The sequence below is a fragment of the Centropristis striata genome, chromosome 4, assembly GCF_030273125.1.
Source record: "Centropristis striata isolate RG_2023a ecotype Rhode Island chromosome 4, C.striata_1.0, whole genome shotgun sequence".
NCBI classification, from domain to species: domain Eukaryota; kingdom Metazoa; phylum Chordata; class Actinopteri; order Perciformes; family Serranidae; genus Centropristis; species Centropristis striata.
In genome coordinates this window covers 4,225,865-4,251,802 of record NC_081520.1, presented here as the reverse complement: position 1 = coordinate 4,251,802, position 25,938 = coordinate 4,225,865, and the positions used below count along the sequence as shown (strand labels likewise).

The following is a 25,938-nucleotide window of genomic DNA, read 5'->3' as shown; positions in this document are numbered from 1 at the left end:
GATGCTCCTATCAGCACTGTAATGTTGTTTCAGCCTGTTTGGACACATTTTTGACACTAATTGCTGGAAGATAAAAAACACACTGTGGCATCATACTCTGTGTGTGTACTGCATGGTGTTGGGGAGGGGGTCAGGTTCAGGTCAGAGGAATTCCCTCTTCAGGGAGGAAATCTCTTGCCTGGTACCATCATTTGCTTACTTTTCTTTCCACCTCTCCCTCCTACTTTCTCTCTCCAACCCTCCACATCTACTTGCCAAAGCACATCTTTCTTTCCACTCAGAGAGAGCAAAAACATTTGGCTCTAAGTGCAAGTGCTGAAGTAAAGAGAGAAAAAAACACACCAGCAGTTAGAGCAGATAGAAAGAGCTAGTGAGGGAGTCTGAAATGTTTCGATGACGCCTCTTCAAGTCTCCATAATGCACATGATTGTTTAGTAGCTGACCTATGGAGTCTGGGAGGATTCACTAGGGAATTCCCTGACCATTCCTGTGGCAACCAATCAAACAAATACTCTGCTTCATGCCATGACGTCTGGCAAACAGTCTGACTGGTAGAGAAAAGGACAGTCAGACCATGAGAGCATTACGTAGCCGTCCGTCTGAGAGAGTGACACAAATATTCCCACGCGCTCTACACATAAACACTGTGACAACATGTAGAAGGCTGGTGCAGCAAATATTATGTCATCCTAGGTTTAAAAAGCCTCAACAGACTCCTTCTTTTAGTGTTGGAGCAAAAACAAGGCAACAGTAAACAAGCTGTCCACCAGAAATTAGGCTTTCAAAGTTTGGGCCAATCAGAAAAAGAAATATATTTCACCCGTAATAGCAAAGAGGTGCAATGAATCATTTCTCCCAGCTTTCGTGTAGACTCACCGGCCACTTTATTATCTAGTAAGGTAATAAAGGTAATAAAGTGGTGGTGTGGTCTTCATCTGCTCCAAGGTTGGAGGTGTTGTGGTTCAGAGATGGTCTTGTCAGACCTTGGTTGTAACCAGTGGTTATTAGAGTTCCTGTTGAACCAGTCTCCATTCTCCTCTGACCTCTGGCATCAACAAGCATCAAGGCTCTCTGGAGATTTTCTCTTTTTGGGACCATTCTCTGTAAACCCTAGAGATGGTTGGTAGATCAGCAGTTGGTGAAATACTCACACCAACAACCATGGCACGTTCAAAGACACTTAAATCACCTTTCTTCCTCATTCTGATGCTGCTTTGAACTTCAGCAGCTCCTCTTCACCAGGTCTATTTTTCATTAGTTTTAGTTTTAATTTCGTTGTCAATTTTTGTTTTCAAATTCAGTTAGTTTTAGTTAGTTTTCAGAGTGAGTTCATTAGTTTTAATTAGTTTTTATTTTTTGGACAATGCTTAGTTTTAGTTTAGTTTTTATTAGTTTTAGTGTTAGTTTTAGTTTTTTTGTAATGGGGTATTTTTTGGGTGCCAGATTCAATAAGGTCACAATAAATGTTTCCTTTATTTCCTTTGTCTGATCCATCTCAGCCCCAATAAGTTTATTAAGTCATACAACCAGATAGATGAAATAGATTTCATATCAACCAAAAGAATTACGTATGAAAAAGTTGACAAAGACGAAAACTAAGGACATTTTCACTATAATTTCAGTTAGTTTTAGTTAGTTTTGTAACCACAAAATACAGTTTCAGTTAGTTATCGTTTTTTTAAAAACTCTCGTTTTTATTTTTATTTCAGTTAACGAAAATGTTTTTTCAATTCTAGTTTTTGTTATTTTGTTAGTTTTCGTTAACTATAATAACCTTGATACACACTAACATTAGGGAAACCTGTTATCTTGGTTGCTTATGCTCTTATGTCTCCACACTTTTGGAACACAATCCTGCTGGAAGATGTTGGATTATGTAGATTTTTGGTTTGGTGACTTTAATTGATGTGATTTTTCACATAAAATCCTGTTACAACCCTTTCCGGCTGTGTCAGGTTCTGTACTCACATGTGTGGTGAGACCTCGTAGAAGTTGACTCCACGGTATCGCTCCATGTGGTTCTTGGTGTAGATCTCCAGCTCTTTGTACGGGTTAACTGACACCAGCACTGACCCAATGTAGGTCTGGTAGAGAGGAACATACGGTCACATACAGGACAAAGACTGGTTTGTTCCTGCTCTACAGGACTGAGAACACTAAGACATGATCAGATTCAGGGACAAATGTCTTACACACACTGTGTGACTCCATCACCTTCCTACTGCTGCATATTAGCTGTTAGTGAGTCTGTGTTCACATCAAGCATTGATGGATTCAAGTCTTTCTTTTAAACATGTACATTTGTTTGTTATTTTTAGCTAATAAATCAGCCTAGGCTTCCCTATTTAATCCTAACCTATGAATACATATACATAATAAATATAAATATATATATACATACATATATATATACATGCATATACATATATATACACATATACATACATACATGCACACACACATATACATACACACATATATATATATATACATACATACATACATACATACATACATACATACATACACATATACATACATGCATACACACATATATATACATATATATACACACACACACACATATATACATATATATATATACACACACACACATATATACACACACACACACACACACACACACACACACATATACACACACACATATATATATAAACATGCAAATATACAAATTTATAGCCAAATATGTCCTGCAAAATATTTTTTTTATTAATTTATCAACCATTTATCTTGCATAATATAACTTGTGCATTGATATTTCTTTCTTTTTTTGTTGTAGATTTTTTTCTTTTTTCTTCTATAAACAAGTACTAGTCCCATAATAAAATAATAATTTAAGTATGTATTCTCCAGCACTTACCATACATAACTATATTTACATAAATATTCATACATATGTAATTATGTTTTTATCTTCAAACAAAAAATGAATGAATGAATTAACAACCATCATGACAAGCATGATGTGAGTACTTAATTCAAACTGTAATCTTTAATGTGCCTTGAACAGCCACAACTCTCAACCCTCTTTCAAGAGAAACATGAAACTACCTATTGGAGTGAAAACACAGTATAATCCTTATCAAATACAGGAAACAACCCAAAGGTCAGTGTTAAATATTATGGGTCATTCTGTTGTGTGTTTAACTACTAATGAAAAGCAGGAAGCTCATTTTTCAGGCCTCAGTTTCATTACGTATGCTTGAATAAAGTCTCTCACCAGGAGATATTATAAGCTCTTGCCAACTTCAAATCTTAAAATGTGCATCTAAAAACAAAAAAACGTTAAAGTATGCAAATGCAATAAAAGGCACATTTTTCTCTGGGCAAAGAAAATAAACTGTAGGTGCCCGTAATAAATGTTCAATTATGTTTTCATGTTATAAAAAGTCAACATGGTCTCACAGGAATCCGTGAAATAGCCACGGATTCGCTTAACTCAAAATCTGTGGAATAACCACGGAATCACTCAAATTTCTGTGAAACTGACACGGATTTCACTACAATGCAAGTTAATGACAGTCATATCCCGTGGCTATTCCAACATACAAAGTGATTATGTACATTCACTGAGTGAATATTTAGAAAATAAAACATATATTTCTCGCTAGAAATGTGATCAAAATCCATTTTTTATGCAGAAACTAAGTCAAAATATTGATTTTTTTTTCACTAAAAATGAGAGAACTGTCCACCATGTTTTTTGTTCTGACCGCCGGGACCTTGAAAGTCACGTGGCTTAGAACAAACCAATAGGAAAAAATATCCATCGAATAGCCACGGGATATGACTGTCATTAACTTGCACTGTACAGTGTAAAAAATAATCTGTTTAATTTACGGTAAAATACCAGCAGCTGTGGTTGCCAAAACTTCACCGTAAAAATTACAGTGAGTGGATTTTCTATTCTAAATTTAAATGTAAATATGAGCAAAAACTGTAATTTAGACTGAATAATCCTGTTATTTTTAGGGTAATTGTGTCATTCAATCACACATCATGGTATTTCTCCATAAATTTTGCATGAAAATGTTATATTTTTACAGCAAAACTGTATGTTTCTTCCAGTTTATGACAGAAAAAAGTAAGCGTTTTGTGCTATTCTTTGATTTATGGTAATTAAAAGTGTCTAATACGGTGATGTACAATTTTTAATTTTACGCCCCATTTCTGATGTATTTGACAGAGTTTTACTGTTATTTCTACAAACATTTTTGACAGTGTAGCGAAATCCGTGTCAGTTTCACGGAAATTTGAGTGATTCCGTGGCTATTCCACGGATTTTGAGTTAAGCAAATCCGTGGCTATTTCACGGATTCCTGTGAGACCAGGTTCTAAAAAGTGTATATCAGCCCATATATAGTGTTTAATCTCCTCACATAGATAAGGTTCTCTTTGAAGCGTTTGCGCAGGTTCTCTATGAAGGCCGCCTCGCTGGTGTAGTTCTCCAGCAGGACAAAGTCCTGCACGCCCACCCGGTCTCTGGCTGTCAGGGCCGACTCCATCATAGCCCGCACCCCGTCACTCGCCACCACCTACAGGAGGACAGGGAGGGGGAGGGGGGGTTAGTGACTGAATAGAACAGCATAACCTATGAACCGTAACACTTCATTAATCAAACTTTGCTCGGCCTATGCAAGAAGAAATTAGAGAAATGAAGCACATACACATTATCCATCTTTATTAGTGAAGAAGAAATGAGAGGACGAGAAGACACCAGCAATTAAAATCATTAATCAGTGCTGCACCAACGGGGAGATAAAGGCCAGTGGAGGCAGAGGAGAGCATTATTTAAAGGTTGCATGTTGGAAAAAGTGAGATTTCAATGTTTTTTGGGTTATTAAGCAGGTTTAGGTCCTATAAAATTTTTTAAAAAAGTATCAAACTTTTATGGAATATATGGAGAGTGTAGAATTAAGTAATGTGGGAAATGAAGCCGACGAGGCGTAGTTAGGGGTAATCCCTTGCAGTGATCTAAAATAATTTTTATTTTGATATGTGATTTCTTTATTCTGTGTGAATTGTACATCTGCATTTGTATTTTTAAACCATGCTAAATAGTGAAATAACCTGGGCTAACTCGTGATAAGATGGAGGAACTCTTATTATTATTATTCTGGTTGTTGTTTCTTTTGTTTGTTTGTTTTTGTTTCTGGTTTTGTTTGTTTGTATTTTATATTTGTACTTTCACCTAAGCGTTGCTCTATGTTATCTTATAAATTCCTGATTTTCAAGGGAGGACAATCTGAATGCTGGACAATAATTTAGTTGCACCTGATGTCTCCTTTGTTGTGAGAGCACTCTTATTTCTGTATATTTATGTATTTTGGAAACATTTTGAAAACTCAATAAAGATAATGTTGGCAAAAAAGAAAGTATCGAAACACTCAATCCACAGAGAGAAGCACACAGCCTGTTTTTAGAATAAGGTTGTGATGTCAAAACTAAGTAGGAAGTAGGGCTTAGCAATGGAGAAAATCAAATATCAAAATATTTTTGGGCAAATACCTCAATAACAGTAGTGTGATTGACTACTGGTGCTTTAATAAGTAATCACCATTATTGTGGACATCACAACATCACTCTGGTGCATTTTGTCAGATAGTCTGGTCAGCACCGGAGTTTGTTTGAGCATTCACACCAGAAAAAAACAAAAGAACCGAACCGTGGTCCACTAAAAAATGGGGGTCCCGGTTCTCTTCCAAGCGCACCACAGTTCGGTTCTCTGCCGGTGAGAACGCAGTCCAAACCAAAGGAAGGAAGCTGAACAAAACACAGAGCATTCTGGGTTGAATTTGGGCAGAAATTTGAGAATCAACAGCAGCACGGTAAAAGCAGTAGAGGTAGACCGATATATCGACTGGCTAATATATCGACCGGCCGATATATCGGGCCGATATTTGCGTTTTTTACTTGTATCGGCATCGGCCGATACGTGCGTGCATTCACCGATCAATGAGCCCATTTCACTGAGCCAACAGCAGGAAAGGCTCGGTGCAACATCTCCATTCTCTGGTGAGCTGCTGCTGATACCAGAAAAAAGAAAAACACATCAAATAGGGGTGTGCCATATCGTATCGTTCACGATAATATCGGTATTTTTTTTTTTATGGTTAAAAAAATGCATATCATGATATTGGCAACGTTCCTACTTCTTGATGTAGTGGTTAAAGTTGTTTTAATTACAAAAAGCTACTTACTCCCTGTCGCTAAACACATGCAGCTTTCAAAATAAGAGCACGGTGTGTTAACAGAATCCACCACAGAACTTACAAGAAGACTGTCAAAATAAGATGCCTAACATAAAACATACAAGAACCTTTATTCTCCTTTACAAAATGTCATTAAAATATGCCCCCCGACACCCCTAAATGGTTATTTTTTATTATTTCTCATACTCAAGAGTAAAGAGCAAATTTTTTTGTATTTGGCAACTGTTGAGATTTGCACTTCACACTACATTTTAGATTTTTATTTATTTATACAGACTAAAAAAACAACAACATATTTTCTATATATTTTTAAGTATTTTGAAATATCGTCAAGAATATCGTTATCGCAAAAATAGCCTGAAATTAGCCTTATCCAAATATGGTCAGACGATCACATGACACACATAAAAAGTCTTCAAATGATTCAGCCAAAGAATGGTGGCTAATGGATTCAATCTCACAGCGGATCAATGGCGCATAAAAATTAAAAACTCAACAATGCATTAAAGCAGGGGTGTCAAACTCTGGCCCAAATTTGGCCCGCAGTGTAATTTTATTTGGCCCGCAAGGCAATACCAAATTATTATATAATTATTGTACTATAAAAGCTGACCTGCCGGTATTATACGGCGCATTTACCGCTAATACTAGATTTATTATTGTTATTTTATTTTTAAATGTATTAACCTGTTGAAAAACTTTATTTTATTTTGATATTTAAATCAGAAGGATGCAAATAGAAAAGAGGCATACGATTTTTATTTAATTTTTATTTAATAAATTTATGACATTGATGTGTTTTTTATTTGAAATTTGATTTTGCATGTCTGCACTATTTAGTTATATATTGTATGTTTATAAGCGTTGCTGGTTTCATATTTAATGTTAAAGCAAAACATGTTTGGTATATATTAAAAGGTTTATTTGTTCAATGTTGGCCCTCAATTTTATTCAAGTTTGAAATTTTGGCCCATTGTGTATTTGAGTTTGACACCCCTGCATTAAAGTCACTAACTTGCTTGTAAAAATGTAAAAGCTCTTTCCCTCACATACTCTGTCCAACAGACGAAGGACATTTGTTTATAATGCTTGGTGATGAAACTCAGTGTGGAAGCAAAGCAAACCAAATGAAAAATGCAACAATGTATCTTCACCACTGAATCACATCGAGTCCACCAGACTTTATAAGTGGAAGCAATCTGAATGACGGCACATAACAGAAGAGCAGTCAGGTTCAGCTGGTTCAGAAGAGTCACAGTTCTGTTACAGACATCGATGGTGCATGAGTAAGACCTGGAAACACTGAGCAACCAGAGCAGACTGGGACTAAAGAGACAGGCACTAAACTGGAGAGTAGGGCTGCAACTAACCATTATTTTCATCATCGATTAATCATTGATTAATCATCAATTTAAGCGATTAATCAGTTAGTTGTTTGGTCAATAAAATGAGAAAAATATCAATCAGTGTTTCCCAAACCACAAGATGACGTCCTAAAATCTCTTGTTTTGTCCACAAACCAAAGAGATATTCAGTTTACTGTCATAAGGGAACAAAGAAACCAGAAACATTCACATTGACGAAGCTGAAATCAGAGAATTTGGACTTATTGTCTTTAAAAAGCTGCTCAAACCAATTATTCAATTATCAAAATAGTTGACAATTAATTTAATATTAAATTATTGCTCGATTAATCGAATAATTGTTGCAGCTCTACTGGAGCGTGTCAGACAGGGTGAAACAGGTATCTTGAGATAGACAGTATGAGAAGATGTTCAAGAAGAACATGCGTTTCCTTTAATGCAGGGGTGTCAAACTCAAATACACAGTGGGCCAAAATTTTAAACTTGGACAAAGTCGCGGGCCAACATTGATATTTATTGAAAAAATGTACCTTAACAATTTCAAACGAAATGGAACAAGCAAAGCTTGATATAACTTAATATTGCAAACATGCAAAATCGAATAACAAATAAAACAAACAAACACATCAATGGCATTCATTTCTTAAATAAAATTTAAATAAAAATCGTATGTCCCTTTATTTTATATGCGGCCTTCTTTAAATTTAAATTTAACAGTAATCTTTTTCCACAGGCTAAAAATAAATGTAAGATTAAAATGACAATAATAAACCAAATGACTAATAATAATATCCTTCAATAAATGTGCAACCATTCAAGCCTTGGACTAGCAAGAAAAAGTGCATAAAGACAACTTTAATTGTTGCTCAGTTTGCTCCACACTGATCTACTGCGTTCAAGCCAAAACACCAGCAGAGCATTCTGGGATTTGTAGTAGTATTTGCCCTGTATAATACCGGCGGGCCAGCTCTGGTTGTCATTTGGTATTTCCTCGCGGGCCAAATATAATTATACTGCGGGCCAAATTTGGCCCGCGGGCCAGAGTTTGACACCTCTGCTTTAATGCAATATCCAGGGAAGGTTAAACTGCATGATGCATGGAGGCCCACATGAACAGATTAAAGAATAAGAGCATATTTCAGCCACACCTTGCAGTCTGTTGTGGGTCATCCAGCACAGATACACTTCTATTCACTACTAAACTAACTCAATCATGTCATGCTACAACTTTTTTGGATAGTTCTTCACAGATCTATCCTCTTAATCGTGCACTCAAAGTAGGGGTGTGCCATATCGTATCGTTCACAATAATATCGGTATATTTTTTTTTTATGGTTAAAAAAAATGCATATCATGATATTGACAACGTTCCTACTTCTTGATGTAGTGGCATAAGGTTGAGTGTCTGTCACCAGTCAGTCAAGCTTTCAAAATAAGAGCACAGTATATTAAGAGAATCCACCACAGAAGAACAAGAAGACTGTCAAATTAAGATGCCTTAAATAAAACATACAAGAACCTTTATTCTCATTTACAAAATTTCATTAAAATATGCCCCCGGAACCCCTAAATGGTTATTTTTATTATTTGCTCATACTCAAGAGTCAAGAGTACATTTTTTTGTATTTAGCAACTGTTGAGATTTGCACTTCAAACTACATTTTAGATTTTTAATTATTTATACAGACTAAAAAATCTAAAATCTAAGACTAAAATCATGTTTTCTATATCTTTTTAAGTATTTCCTAATATCGTCAAGAATATCGTTATCGCAAAAATAGCCTGCAATATCTATATATAATAATATATAATATATATAATATAAAATTATATTATTATTAAGAGTCAAGAGTATTTTTTTTTATTTGGCAACTGTTGAGATTTGCACTTCAAACTACATTTTAGATTTTTATTTATTTATACAGATTTTAAAAAATCATATTTTCTATATCTTTTTAAGTATTTCCTAATATCGTCTAGAATATCGTTATCGCAAAAATAGCCTGCAATATCGTGATATTCTTTTAGAGGCATATCGCCCAGCCCTAACTCAAAGTGCACTGAACTGAAGCCAATAACTTATATAAATAAAACTAACTTTTTCCCCCCTGGCATAGCATGCCCTGGCCCTCCCTCGAGAGAGAAAATTTCCTGTCGGCTATTTTTTCACGTTGAAATGTATGTCACAAAAAAAATAAATATAGCAGAGTCAATTATTTTCCAATAGCGTGCAGCAGTAGCCTGAAGGCATCCTGTGCAGACACAGCACTGAGGCTGCAGGGCCAGGTCATAAATTTAAAGAAAATTGGAAAAACTGAAACAAGAGAATGTATGTTATTGCTTAAAAATAACTTTAAACTATTATCAGTTCAGTTCAGTTGCTTAACCATTTATCAGGCAAAGAACCATATTTGGTAACTTGAGCCGATCAGTAAATCATACAAGATTCAAGCTTTCCTTTATTGTCATTGTATTAAAAAAAGTATACAACTAAATTTACTTATATAGCTTCTCATATATAAGGTGCTTTAAAAAAGACATTCAGACATTACGCATATGTAATAAGTAGTCTAAAAAGATAAATAAATAGTTTAAAGGTAAAAGATAAAGTGGTGATGGATGGCGATGCAAATAATTTGTTATTGTCTATTCAGGGTTGCTGTGGGAAAGAGACTATAATCAATATAATAATAATAATAATAATTAATAATAGTAATAATAATAATAATAATAATAATAATGACTCAATTGACCTGGATTTGCAATATAAAAATGAAATATTTTGCAAAAAGTCTTGCAATATCCTCCAGGGTTGATATTTTCAATTTCCAGGAGTGCCCTATAAAGGGTTAATTAATTTAGAAACAAAATTTCTCCTTGTATAAAACAGGATTAAGTTCTTCCTGTCCCATAATTTCCCATCACATCTTTCAGGACTTAGAGAAAGTCCCCACAGCTTTCAAGCCTACAATAGAGCCTGTTTGAAGTCTAAAAGCCATTCACACACACACACACACACACACCTCACATTCATTCAAACACAAACAAAACAAAACAAAGAAGAGTTTTATGTTTGTGTATTTTCCAAAGTTTTCTCTAACACAGCCTCTAAGTGTAGGGTGCTTAGATGGAGCCAAACCCAGATGTGTGGGGCAAAAGTTACACTTCAACCAAAGTGCCCCACCCAAGTTGCACATTTCCTAAAGTACACTGCACGAGTTTAGAACCAGAAGAGAAGTGAAACAGCAACACTTACATGTTTAAGATCATCAACCTTTGTGCCCAGGAAGCCGTTTTCTAGAATAGAGGCTTGAGTTTTACGCATAAGATTGCGAATGTCAGCCACATCCATGTTTAACAAGTACGGAGTTGGACCGAACTAAAACCAACTTTGTGCTGGAGGGTGGAGGCAGGGACGGGGACAGACACAAAGTACAGCAGGTGTTGTTTTTGTGCTAAGCAGTACAGTAGCAGTCATCTCTCGGGAGACCGTAAAGAAGAGAAAGAAAGAGAAGAGAAAGCTTGAGGGACGAGAGAACATATTAATTAGCGCTGGGTGAGACAGGAGGGAAAAATACAGAGGGCTAAGAGTAAAAAATTAAAAATGTAAAGAAGAGAGATTAGATGATGGATGCCAGGTTATGACTCCAGTCCTGCATTTATACCAGACTGGAAAGTTAGCAATACTCCCTGAAATTCCACACAGCAGCACTACAGCGAGCCCATTAAATCACCTCATCGCCTCTTTTCACAACACAAACATGTGCAAAACATTTCTTTCCCATTCTGATGCTGTTTTGAACTTCAGCAGCTCGTCTTCTCCATGTCTACATGTCTGAATGTGTTGAGTTGCTGCCATGTGATTGGCTAGTTAGTAGGGTCGTCACGATAGTAAAATTTCCAACTTGATACTGATACTCAGTAAAATATTCAATACTCAATACCATTTTTCGATACCACCAGGATAAAAACAAAGATCCCAAAATTATTAACAAAAAAATGCATCATTTAAAAATGAACAGAACCGAACAGAAGTATGAGTTAAGCCCTATAAATGTGAAGTTTAAAGGGACCTATTATGCTTTTTTTATGTCATATGTTTAAATATACACACTAACGTCAGGAAAACCTGTCATCTTGGTTGCTTATGCTGTTATTTCTCCACACTTTTAGAACACAATCCTGCTGGAAGACGTTGGATTGTGTAGATTTTTGGTTTGGTGACTTTAATTGAAGTGATTTTTCACAGTGAATCCTGTTAAAATGTGCAAAACATCTTGATGGCATTTCATTTGGTGTGTTTGATCCCCAGGTTTCAAAGCAGAATCATGGTGCTTCACACAAAGGGAGAAGCCATGGGACACTGGTGTGGACTTTGGACCGGGTCTGTAACTCCACTTAAAGAACTGCCATGAACCCTAACAACATTAGCTCTCACCGCCTGTTATGTTTATGCTCTTTAATTAAACCGAGCCACCCCAGCACTTTATCTTTACTGCCTGTCAGAGAGGAGAGCGGCCGGAGAAGGCTGAGGCTGTTCCAGCTGACTCACCTCTCATCTTTATGATCTGATGAGGACTCAAGCTGAATCTGCACCTCACTTTTACTCCTTATTCCAGGCTGAGACAGTACATGTGTGTGTTTGTGTGTGAGCATGCCCTCAGAATCACACAACAATGGCATGAATCCAAAGTGTGGACAATTTGATTTAATGTCTTTAGATTTTACGAGACACGACAATATACAACTCCCACAATAAAGTGACGATGAGTAAAATATGCTAATCATAACATGCACTCTTCAGTAATATTAAAGGGGACATATTATGCTCATTTTCAGGTTCATACCTGTATTTCGGGTTTCTACTACAACATGTTTACATGCTTTGATGCTCGACAAACACATTTCTTTTCTCATACTGCTGTCTGAAACACTCTGTTTTAGCATCACCCTCCTGAAAAGCCAAGTCTACTCTGATTGGTCAGTGATTCTTCCTCTCACATCTCTGCAGCATCTCTGCAGCCGGGGAATGACCATAGCCGTGTTTCCACTAGGGGAATAAGTGTCCACCGGGAAAGTCTCAGGCCACGCCCTCTCTAAAGTCCACTCACTCTGCGTGTCTCCACTACAAGTTAGCCCCCAGAGGGATTTAGAGACTCTGGAGGTGACGTATGGTTTTCACCGTCGCTAACTGTGCACAACGTCAGCAGCTGAAAGCAGCATGGCTAATTATGCACAGAGTCTCCAATTATCATACACATAGTGATTGTGAATTAACGACATTGCTAACTTTGCACAGAGTGTCTGGTGCTTGTTGTAAACAAACAGAGATCGCTAAGTGAACACCTCCTGCAGCAGCAGCACATACACACTGTACTGCTACAGAGCTAACTGTAGCTAACTGTAGCTAACTGATGCTAACGGTGGCTCTTCTTAACGACTCAACCTCCGGCTCGTTAAGAAGAGTAAGAAGGAGTTGCTGGATTTGTCTCCAGTCGCTTTCTTGAAAAATAGTCGCTAAGGGGGTCTGAAAAGTCGCTAAATTTAGTTGGGAACACTGCTTCGCCGGCTTTTACAAATGGCGTGTGTTGTTGTCATGTAGAGTACTACGTCACATCCTGCTTAGCAATCTATCCAATCAGTAACCAGGCTGTTTTCAGGGGAGAAAAAAGACCCTGCTCTTCTACAGGGACGGAAAACGTCCCACAAAAGTGGGATACTGCTCGTACTCAAATTAGGGGCGTTTCGGCAAGTGAGACCATGGGCCAGCAACCTTTACTAACAAAAGAGCCATTCGGCCAAAATAAGAGAAAAACAGTCGAAATGGAGCCGCATACCTTATTTTAAGCCTTAGAATAAGGATATCACTGCCTACTAGGTCTAAATTAGCCTACCAACATTAATAATAGGTCATAATGAGCATTTATTTTTTGATTCTGTATGATTTTTGCATTACATATCTCAGGAGATTTGGAATCGAAAGCTAGCCTAGCGAGGGAAACTCAAAACTAGACTTGAAGTTGGCAAAATTTAGTGTTTAAGGTTCCGACCGGTAGACTTTTTATAAGCTATAATGCACATTTCAGTTGATTAAAATGTTTAAAAAAATCTTTTTACAGCCATGTATAATCTACACATTTTTACAATTGAAGAGTACAAATCGCTTTGGGCCTACACCAATGACAAATAAAAAATTTAAATGTAAAGAAATAAACGTTTCATTTTGTTTTGGGGTTTTTTGTCACAGCAACAGGGAGTCATTTCAGATGGCCTGAAGAGCTTCATGTGGCTCCGGAGCTGCAGGTTGCTGACCCCTGTGTTATACCGTCTGGTTTACTTTTATCGTCGTAGAATGTAGAATTAAACCACACTCACTGGAATTTAATGTTAAGGTCCATAACTTTCCATAAGAGTAGGGAAAGAGGTGAGTAAAGAGCGTTGCAATGCATTGAATGTGCTTGGTATTTATACAAGCGTTAATATTTTTTTAACGATTAACACAAGCATGTGTGAGTTCATGTCTCACATCACATACATCTTGTTTCTCTCACCCCGGGACACCATGAGCTCTGCTGACCTTTTGTTTCACACATCTCTACAGAAAGCAAAGAAACCGCAGCTGTGTGTGTGTGTGTGTGTGGGAGGGGTGGGCGGGTGTGCATGTGTGAACCCTAAGAGCGGAGTGTGTGTGTGTGTGTGTGTGTGTGTGTGTGTGTGTGTACTTGTACTCCAATCATAGTGAGGACCAGAATTTGTCCTTAACTAACTGAGTGAGGACATTTCAGACGGACCTCACTTCTTCAAAGGCCCTAAAAATGTTTGAAGGTTAGGACTTGGTTTTAGTTTCAGGTTTAGGTTAGGGTCAGCGGCTACAAATTCATTACATTAATGATGTGTCCTCAAAAAGATAGATGTACAAGAATGTGTGTTTGTGTCTTCTCGTACGTCCTACATAGTGAGGACCATGGCTTTAACCAGCAAACTGAGGACATTTTTTCTTTAAAGGCCTGTTTGAGGGTTGAGACTTGATTTTCAGGTTCAGGTTATAATCAGGTTGTGATGGTTAAGGTTAGGGGTCTAGGGAATGCATTTCATCAATAGAGTCCTCACAAAGATAGACGGACAAGGGTGTGTGTGTGTCTCTTACATTCCTTGTTACCAGCTGCACTGCTGACCTCTTCACTTAGTATTTTTCTGGTGATGTCTGTACTTGTCAGTTTAACTTTTGCTGCTTTTTACTTTAACTAATTTCTTATTTTTCTTAATCCAGCTGCTGTTGCTGCAGCTGGAAATATATGACACCAAGACTTCCTGTGTAGCAGAGGAATTTTACTGGGAATGAATTACATGACAGCGGGTGTTTAGACCAAACAGAAAGGACTTCATCATGCGGGAGCAGGTTAAATTACTATTCATAGTAGTAAAAAAAACCTGACATGTACATTAAGATGTCTTGGTTTATTGCAAAACCCTCCAAATATTATGGCGCCAGGGAGGAAAGAAACCAGAGCCTAGTTTCCCCTCCTCTCCCCTCCTCTTCCTCCTCTATACATTCTATCTCTCGTTTACTTTCCCTCCCTGTTTCAGTCTCTCACCCTCTCTCTCCATTACTTCATTGTTTCCCCAAAGTCGCTTTCACTGTTTGGCTTTCCTGCACATAGTGCCGCACACCGGACCTCCACCCGGTCTCAAAAACACGCCAAGTACGTGCCTACCCGGTTCCTACAGTACATGTCGTCATGTTTTCCGAATCCTGTGAAGCAAACAGGGCAGCAAGGAGGAGACCTGCAGAGGTACGAGTCTCTGCTAAAAGCTGAGCCTCAAGTCGTATGAGTTTATCAGGGCAGGTACCAATAAACATGCACTGCAAAAAAGCCAACTTGTATTTTTTGGCCTAAAACAGTGATTTAAGTTGGTAAAACTTGGAAATATAAATTACTGACATTTAGGGCAATAATGTAAGTTAGCACAACAAAGGAAGCCAGTTGTCTGCTCAAAAACAAGTTGGTGAGTTGTTGTTACTTATATCTTTAAGTTGGGGTTCACAACAAGGGACAATAGTTCTGATAACTCTTATTTCTTTGTTGTGAAATTCGGTCATTAGCGAAAGCTAGCGGCTAACTGATGCTAGCGGCTAACTGACGCTAGCAGCTAACTGACGCTAGCGGCTAACTGACACTAGCGGCTAACTGACGCTAGCGGCGCTGCTTGTTACAGCAACAAGAGTAGCCATTAGCGTATCGATGCTAACTCAAAATTGTGGTCACAACATTAGCTGACATTTCATAGCGGTGTTAGAGAAATTCAGAGTTGAGCAAACTCAAAAACAAAACTTAAAATATTTAGTTTAATTGTCCAACTTAAAATTTTATCGAAGTTTGTTGCCTTGAAATTTTGAGTTCACCCATCTTTTCTTTTTTTGCAGTGTGTAAGCAAATTAACTGCAGTGCATTGATCATATCAGAGGGTAGAATCAGAGGGTAGGGCTGGGCAATATATCGATATAAAAAATATATCCATATATTTTTAAATGTGATATGGATTTAGACCTTATCATAGATATCGATATAGTTCACTTTTTTCTTTCTTTATATATAAATGCTGCCCTAACTAGAGTTTTTCATATTTAGTTATTTTGTGATGTTCATTATTCTTTTCTCATATAAATAAATTTATTTCAGTAAAAAAAACGGCTTATTTTATTTCATAGGCTATTTTTATTTAAGGTATTTTTTTTATTTAAATGTGCACTTTATGGAGCTTTGATTTAAAAAAAAAAAAAAAAAAGGTACTCCTGTTGTCATACAGTATTTATGTTCACTTAAATAAAGGGTTTCAATAAAACTAGCTTGTGACATGTCATGTTTGGCTTTGACTTTGACTGAACATTTGCTCTCACTTTGCGCTAAAATATATCGATATTCAGCCTAAATATATCGGGAAATAACTTTTGGTCCATATCGCCCAGCCCTATCAGAGGGTAATATGAGTGTTTGAGGTGCAGTAGATGGGACAGTGTGGTAAAGGACTGTCAGAATAAGTAAACTCAACACTTTTTTCTTTCATCATGTAAATTGGCTATTACAGGAACTGCTCTTAAAATGTTATTTAACTTCCCCTTAGGCCATCTTGTATTTTACGCCGCCTATTTTAATCATTGTATCATAGAATCTCACTTTTCTTTTTTTAACTGTCTTCTCCTCCCTTCCGTCACTCCTTCCTCTTTTTTTTAAACTCACTTTTTATTTCGCGAGATGACAAACACACATACACACAACACATGCACTAAGAACACACACTGTAACGAAATGCTGTGTATTTACGGTGAATTTACAACAGTATACTACTGTATTTTATAATAATTGTAAAATACTGTTAAATATTCATCCCTCACATGTAAATGAACAGTTAAATCGGTCAATTAACAATAAAAGTACATAACTATAAATTAAAAACATTAAACACTATTTGTAATGAACTGCTGTAAAATAACACACACCATTATCCTACGATCATATACTGTAAGCCAAAATACGATAATATACTGTTAAATAAATTACAGTATGTGGACTTTAAAATAACAGTAAAATACTGGCGTCCCTGCTGCCAGTATTTTACTGTTATTTTACAGTGAAATTCGTTACAGTGCACATAAGGAGATGCTATTACAGTTTCAGTTCTGACATATAATCATGCCCTCACATCCTATCTTCAAATATTTCTTCCTCCTTCTTAAAAGGAGGTAATGTGGGCAACATGTATCCTTAACTACATACATTTACTGAACAACTAAAGTGGAAAAAAAGAAAGAAAAAAAGAAAAAGAAGAGGTGTCTAAAGTTCTGCCACTGTCTGTTTAACTCAGAGGCGTCAAACTCTGGCCTGTGGGCAAATTTGGCCCGCAGTATAATTATATTTGGCCCGCGAGGAAATACCAAATGACAACCAGAGCTGGCCCGCCGGTATTATACAGTGCAAATAATACTACAAATCCCAGAATGCTCTGCTGGTGTTTTGGCTTGAACACAGTAGATCAGTGTGTAGCAAACTGAGCAACAATTAAAGTGTCTTTATGCACTTTTTCTTGCTAGTCCAAGGCTTGAATGGTTGCACATTCATTGAAGGATATTATTAGTCATTTGGTTTATTATTGTTATTTTATTCTCACATTTATTTTTAGCCTGTGGAAAAAGATTACTGTTAAATTTAAATTTAAAGAAGGCCGCATATAAAATGAAGGGACATACGATTTTTATTAAAACATTTTTTAAGGATGAATGCCATTGATGTGTTTGTTTGTTTTATTTGATATTCGATTTTGCATGTTTGCAATATTAAGTTATATCAAGCTTTGCTTGTTCCATTTCGTTTGAACTTCATCAATTTTTTCAATAAATATCAATGTTGGCCCGTGACTTTGTCCAAGTTTTAAATTTTGGCCCACTGTGTATTTGAGTTTGACACCCCTGGTTTAACTGGTAGCCATATTTGTTCAAAGCTGTCTGATTTAAGCACTAATCTTGCTGTGATTTTCTCCATAATAAATACATGTTTTACTCTCTCTCTCCATTCTGTTATACTGGGGGGTTGTGGCTTTAACTCCTTCCTCTTTCAAAGGACAGACGAACACATCTCAGAGAAGCTGAGGAAGGAGGAGAAAGCAGAGGGATTTGATCATCCAGCCAGCCTGTGAACAATAGCAGCTTGACCTTTACATCGGCCCGGGTGGCTCACAGAGCTCAGATGTCACACTGTTTATGTAAACCTCATCTCACCTGCTGCTTTCACTGCACCATACAGTGTTCATACAGGGAGCAGGGAGGAGCAGGATGGGAACAGAAAGACCTAACAGCAATCTATAGCAGCATACAGGCTGGAAATAAAACAAGTTGCACAGTGTTTTCACTTTACTGGCTTGTTTGTGTGCGCTTGTGTTGCAGTTGGTTTCACTGGCCACTTTCTTAGGTACACCTCTTCAACTGCTCATTAATGCAAATATCTAACCAGCCAATCACATGACAGCAACTCAACACATTCAGACATGTAGACCTGGTGAAGACGAGCTGCTGAAGTTCAAAGCAGCATCACAATGGAGAAGAAAGGTGGTTTAAGTGACTTTGAAGCAAGTTATTATAGTTAACGAAAACTAACAAAATAACAAAAACTGGAATTGACAAAACATTTTCGTTAAATGAAATAAAAATTAAAATGAGTTTTTAAAAAAAACAAAAACGATAACTAACTGAAACTGTATTATGTGGTTACAGAACTAACAAACTATAGTGAAAATGTCCTTCGTTTTCGTCTTTGTCAACTTTTTTCATACGTAAACCTTTTTGGTTGATATGAAATCTATTTCATCTATCTGGTTTTATGACTTAATAAACTTATTGGGGCTGAGATGGATCAGACAAAGGAAATAAAGGAAACATTTATTGTGACTTTTTTAAATCTGGCACCCAACAAATACCCCTTACAAAAAAACTAAAACTAACACTAAAACTAATAAAAACTAAACTAAAACTAAGCATTTTCCAAAAAATAAAAACTAATTAAAACTAGCAAACTCACTCTAAAAACCAATTTAAACTAACTGAATTTGAAAACAAAATGGTGTGAGTATTTCACAAACTGCTGATCTACCAACCATCTCTAGGGTTTACAGAGAATGGTCCCAAAAAGAGAAAACCTCCAGAGAGCCTTGATGCTTGTTGATGCCAGAGGTCAGAGGAGAATGGAGACTGGTTCAACAGGAACTCTGGCCTGCATGTAGTATGTGTTTCTCACACTGGACAGGAATCAAAGAGCTGAGAAACAAATCAGCTTAAACCAACTGGAGTTAAATTTGCAGACCCGGGTTTAACATGCAAACTGAAGATGTGCAGCAGTCAGTCCTGTTAGAGAAAATAAACTAAGTTCTTCTGATTTCTGTTACATTTGTGAAACTTTTCTAATGAGTGAAGGCGTGTGGTTTTGATGAAAAGACGATAAGCTACTCGCTGAATGTTTTGCCCTTTTTCTGTATTTTTCCACCATGAATCAGCTGTCTGGCATGGACTTCTCCCCTGCTCTCATCTGTTCTCCAGGAGCTGGTAGAAGGAGAGAGCATGAAGTGAAGAAATTCTCTTCAGATTCATTTTTGGGACATGATGGTGCCCATCAGTCAAAGCCTAAAGACACACACTTGAACAAGCTATAAGCTATACTCTGAATCAGTGATTCCCAACCAGGGGGGCCCGACCCCCCCAAGGGGGCGCCAAAGATCCACGGGGGGGTCGCGAAGCCCTCTTGATTTTAAGGGCTGTAATAAATCTAATGTGCAAAATATAGATGAGTTAGCATTTAATTCATTAGTGGGACAAAAACAACTAAATAAGGGCTACATTAAACGTTTATTCATTTATTTAAATAGAAAAATCACTATAGAAAAGTTAAAAAATAAAGGCTATATCGTGAGAATAAGGACATGTGTAACATCCCTCCTGCAGTATACACAGGTAACCTCACCTAACGTAACCTCACCTAGCGGTAACCTCACCTAGCAGAAACCTCACCTAGCACTAACCTCACCTAGCGGTAACCTCACCTAGTGGTAACCTCACCTAGTGGCAACCTCACCTAGCGGTAAAATCACCTATGTGACAACTTCACCTAGCGGTAACATCACCTACGTGGTAACCTCGCCTAGCGGTAACCTCACCTAGAGGTACTCTCACCTAGTGGCAACCTCACCTAGCGGTAAAATCACCTATGTGGTAACCTCACCTAGCAGTAAAATCACCTATGTGGTAACCTCACCTAGCAGTAAAATCACCTATGTGGTAACCTCACCTAGCGGTAACCTCACCTAGTGGCAACCTCACCTAGCAGTAAAATCACCTATGTGGTAACTTCACCTAGCGGTAACCTCACCTAGCGGTAACTTCACCTAGCGGTAACCTCACCTAGCGGTAACCTCACCTCGCGGTAACCTCACCTAGCAGTAACCTCACCTAGCAGTAACATCACCTACGTGGTAACCTCACCTAGCGGTAACCCCACCTAGTGGCAACCTGACCTAGCGGTAACATCACCTAGCGGTAACCTCACCTAGCGGTAGCATCACCTATCGGTAACATCACCTAGCGGTAACATCACCTAGTGGCAACCTCACCTAGCGGTAACCTCACCTAGTGGTAACCTCACCTAGCGGTAACCTCACCTAGTGGCAACTTCACCTAGCGGTAAAATCACCTATGTGGCAACCTCACGTAGCGGTAACCTCACCTAGCGGTAACCTCACCTAACAACAGAAACACAGAGCTAATGGAAAAATGGGGGGGGGGGGGTCACCAAAGTTTACAATGGTAAAAACGTGGGTCCCTCAAGAAAAAGGATGGGAACCACTGCTCTAAATGACCAGGTGTTTTCCAGGTAAAACACACGCTATATGAATACTAAAGCGTCCTCCCATTCCACGCCTGTACAGGATCCTTGCTAATTAACATTTTGATTATGACTACCTTAGAAACAGCCCTCCAGGCGTAGAGGTGAGTGTGTTTTTTTCACTCCCAGGAGAGAGTTGAGGTGCTCTGCAGAGCAGTCAGACAGGTGAGACGAGATTGCAGAGTCTCCCGCAGGCAGCACAAATGAACCATGTGGGTCAAAACAACACAACTAGCTGCTGGAAGGACTTTATATGTCGCATTTGGTCACTATTCCACTAGGGACCCACCATAATCTGGTGTTTGTGAGAATGCCACGACTCTGCTGCAGTCTTACCAGCTCTAGGTGTGTCAGGTCTGTTCTACCTTTAATTTTGGACAAATAATGAAGCCGACAACAACTAAAACATCTCTCTGTCTGTGCATTTATATATTTTTTTTATATTTTATTGTTACTTTTAGTCCTTTGCTATAAGTTTAAAGGTCCATTCTGACCTCCTGAGTGTGTAACAGTCAGCTTCAAGCCAGAGACTCCTTGGAAAGTCAGAAAAGACACAAAATGACCCAAAAAAGAATCAAATTGACCACAAAATAACACAAAATGATCGAGAAAAGACACAAAATGACCAAAAAATTACATAAAATTAAGCAAAAAATGACTCAAATTGACCACAAAATGACAAAAAATGACCACAAAGACACAAATTGACCAAAAAAGAAACAAAATGGCCCAAAAAAGAAACAAAATGACCAAAAAAGACACAAAATGACCAAAAAGACACAAAAAGACCCAAAAAAAAGACACAAAATGACAAAAAAAAGACACAAAATGACAAAAAAAAAGACATTAAATGACAAAAAAAAGACATTAAATTACCAAAAACTCTAAAACACATTAACACATGAACACGTTAACACAGTGGAGACAGAGCTGACTTCCAAAATGATTTGACGACCCCCAGAAATCATCTCGCGACCCAATTGGGGTCGGGACCCCAAGATTGAGAATAGCTGAGTTAGAGGGAAGCTGACAGCAGATCAACACATGCAAATACGGTTTAACTTGGAAATGCATTTACAATTACACTTGTTTAAAATGTATTTCTTTCAACTTTTTTCAAAGTAAGAAACTGGAAATACTACACAGGTCCAAGGTTATTGTTAACATAATACAACGGTACTTCCTGTTTACATTGTGACGTCATGAGGAAAGAATGTGCCGGTGCTTTCGTGGACTCCAGAGAGTTAATAAATAAAGTGATTTAGTGAGAACTGATGACAAATAGTCCGATCCATCATAATCACATGCCGAGAGTTCCTTTTATTTGGACAAGCATGTCATTCTGAAAGTCACACTCGTGCTTCTACGCTGCTAGTAACTTGCAACAAAGAGCAGCCACAGCAGAGAGGAAAAGAGGGTCAAAAGCTTGATTTCATACCACAAAGAAAGATGCCAGCAGTGTTGTAATGTCTGCAAAGTTAGCAAGTAATAGCAGTAATATGCTGAAACATCTTTCTCTGCAACATGGGCTACAATTCCAGGAATTCCATGTATTTTAAACGCCACTGCTTCCCAACCGAGCTGCATGTCCGTTACCAATCCTACAACCTTAGCACATCGATGCAGAAAACCTGATTCTCATCTAAATGTGACAAATATATCCTTGGATATATTTGTGTTGGACTGAAATGCTGCTCCAGTATCAAAATCAACTTCACCCAAAGTTTTTTAAAAAAGCTGATTTTAAAAAGCACAAAGCAAAAATTGCTCCAAAATAAAAATATGATATTCCCACAGCTGAAACTACTGATACAAAACCTCTAATATTAGTGCAGGGACACACAAAAAAGCCACAATGTGTGTAATAAAAGATTTCATTCATCCACCCTGGACAGGCAGCTGAGTTTCACCTTTGTTTCACTAAGAGTAGCTTTCCCAGCAGGCTGAAACTCAACTAGAAACTGGCATGAATCCTTCCCTCAAATGACAAATTATTTAGTCAGATGCAAGAATTTAGCAACACTAACTTACCCGACCCCAACGATAATCCATGAAGAAGCAGTTCTGAGCTTTTCAACTCATTAGGTTTGTATTCCAGGTTCAAGAAGCTAGTTTTCCAAGCAGCTCAAGCTTTTTACTTGTCAAACCTCCCATGACAGAGAGCTGACGCTGTGTAGAAAGTGACGGGAGTGGATAGCCCTAGGAAACCAGGCGAGCCCAACATAAACTACCTATTGAACTGGAGTCAGATGCCCTGCAGGCAGTAATGACAACTGTGTCAGGAATCTTTCAGTGCATTGTGCTCTACTGACAGTCCTCCACCTTCCACACACAGCTGCAGAGTAGGGCTGTCCTCAGTGGCGGTTCTAGACCAATTTTACTGTGGGGGCTAAGCAGGGGCCAGTGTTTAATCAGGGGGGCACATAAAAAACGTCAAAAATGTTATTTAAGCATTCAAAACCTTTATTTTACCTAAAAGTCTCATTTTCGGAAGAACTACATTGATTGAAACACTGAGACTTACCGACATTAACAGTTATTTTTGTACGACAATGACATTTCTCATTTTTGTGCACAATTACTTTTTTTTTATTTTGAAAGTGAGTACAGTGAGAATGATCTTTATATTTCGCTTTTATTGCACAATTAAACGATTATACAATGTACACATTCTGGGTTCCTTTTTTGTACAATGAGATATTGTTTGGACAAAAAAATAGGTAAGAATTGTTCCGTCGTTCATCGTTATAAATTGATCGTTTTATTATTAATTTGACACAGGGGCCACAGCAGGGGCCAAGGGCTTCTTCACAGGGGCAGTGGCCCCTGGAGGCCCCTGTGTAGAACCACCACTGGCTGTCCTTAACCAAAGAAATTCTACTAACACTTGATAAATTGATTCATTGGACAGACCTGCAAAACTGAGTTTCTCCATAAAGAATCATGCAAAAGCATTACTTTAAATGTTGTGTTGTGCTCTTGGAAAATTAGTCATTCAGCATGAAAGAAAGATTTTTAAAAATGACTAAAGCAGAGGTTTTTAAAGAGCCTACACACATCATTTTATGTATTTGTTGCAGCCTGAAATTTTGTCAAACAGTGATATTAACAGATATCAACGGAAAACTTTCCTTCTCCACAAAGAATCGTGCAAATACATGCAGCTCCAAAAAGAACTTAAAAAAGGCTGCAGCTGTAACTGCAACTGCAAACAATTGTTTCCATTATCGATTATTTTCTAGATTAATAGATCGATTCTTTGGTCTAAATGTCCGAAAATAGTGAAAAATGTGCATCAAAGTTTCTCAAAGTCCAAGGTGATGTTTAGATATGCCTTGTTTTATAACCAAAAAAATAAGATTATTACTAAATAAAACAGAGAAAAGAAGGAAATCTCCACATTCTGTCACTTATGCATGAAAAATGAGTTGTTTTTAATTCGTCAACTAATCGTAGCTGGAGTTCTAAGTCACACACTCATACATCACTGATCATCAACACACACTTTCCTCATTAACATGCTCACTGTTACGATCTGTGCCAATGCATAAGAATGCTGCCTGGCCACACAACACCACCATGTGATTGCCTCGCCCTGGGGCGGTACACACACACACACACACACACACACACACACACACACACACACACACACACACAATGGTGAGGACACACCTTCTCAAATATCAAATAGATTCAAATTCAAATAGCTCTGACATCAACATGACAAATACAGAGTCAGGGTGAAGGAGGATGCTGAGATGAAAGTGGAGAGCGACTAAAAGCAGTTTTAAAAGAGAGACACAGTCACCTGCCTCTCTCACCTGTGTCCTTCAAGTTCAAGAGCGGCTGTCAAGGTTGTTACACAATGAGCAGCTCTTAAAAAAAACCCTCAAATGAACTCCATCCCCCACAGAACTCCTTACCTTTCACACTCTTGAATGCAAACCTGCAGACAAGCGATTCTAACAATGACCAACCATCAAAAGGTGTCAAGACTTCCTTACCAAAGGTCTGTACTTCATGGCTCCTGCTCTGCTCTCCAGTGATTTTTCCTCACCGCTGCGCTGATAGTCCAGTTATAAGAATGTGGCCTCCAGCGCGGCCGCGTCACGACCACTATTTAGCCGAGAGTTTGTTTTTAGAAGCTCTCCCCTTCGTCCTGAGAGCCAGCTGCCATAGCTTCTCCTCTTACTGCTGCTCACACAGACACACACCTCTCTCTCTCTCTCTCTCTCGCCACTCGTTCACCCACTTTTCTTCTCCCTCCCTCCAGAGGAAATAGTCCCTGTGTTGGGTGACACACAAACTCCCCCTCCTTCCTTCTCTCTCTCTCTCTCTCTGTTTTTTTCTCTGACGCCCTCTCCTCAATCCAACAGGCATTTATGCAGAGAAACTTCCCATAGTTTCTCAGATAAGGAGAGTATAAGTTAGAGTTAAACATCTCCTATCTTATGCACACACACACACATCTGGCCCCAACCACCCCTGGAGAGAAAAAAGGGATGAGAAGGAAAGAATGTATCCTGATGCCAGAGGGGTAAAGGGTGTGTGCGCATCCAATCGTGCTTGTGTGAAAAGGGGAAACTCTTAAATTTAGCACGAGCCAATAAATAATCATCCATCTGAGCCAAAGGAGTTTACTTTCCTTCCTTCCTTCCCTCCTCTCTCTGTCTCTCTCTCTCTCTCTCTCTCCACTCTGCCATTAACAAGCTGGAGCAGAAAGCAGACAGGCAGCCAGGAGTCCTAATGCCTCCTGCATCCATCACACACACACATACATGTATACAATGATGCACGCATGCATGAACAAGGACTTATCATCATTAGTCCAATATCATTACAGGGAGTGTAATTACTCCAGACCAGAATCCCCCCCCACACACACACACACACACACACACACACACACAC

The 25,938-nt window shown here is 38.1% G+C and overlaps 1 protein-coding gene across 2 annotated transcripts in view; it reads right to left on the bottom strand.

Moving 5' to 3' along the window:
- Positions 1-25,938, bottom strand: part of LOC131969517 (unconventional myosin-Ic-like) — a 111,715-nt gene that overhangs the window by 36,232 nt on the left and 49,545 nt on the right. For both annotated transcript variants that reach the window (XM_059330563.1, XM_059330564.1), the window contains 2 exons: positions 4,404-4,559; positions 1,969-2,084 (listed from right to left, as the gene is read on the bottom strand). In XM_059330563.1, coding sequence (XP_059186546.1) covers positions 1,969-2,084; positions 4,404-4,559 — 272 coding nt within the window. The remainder of the gene's footprint in view (positions 1-1,968; positions 2,085-4,403; positions 4,560-25,938) is intronic.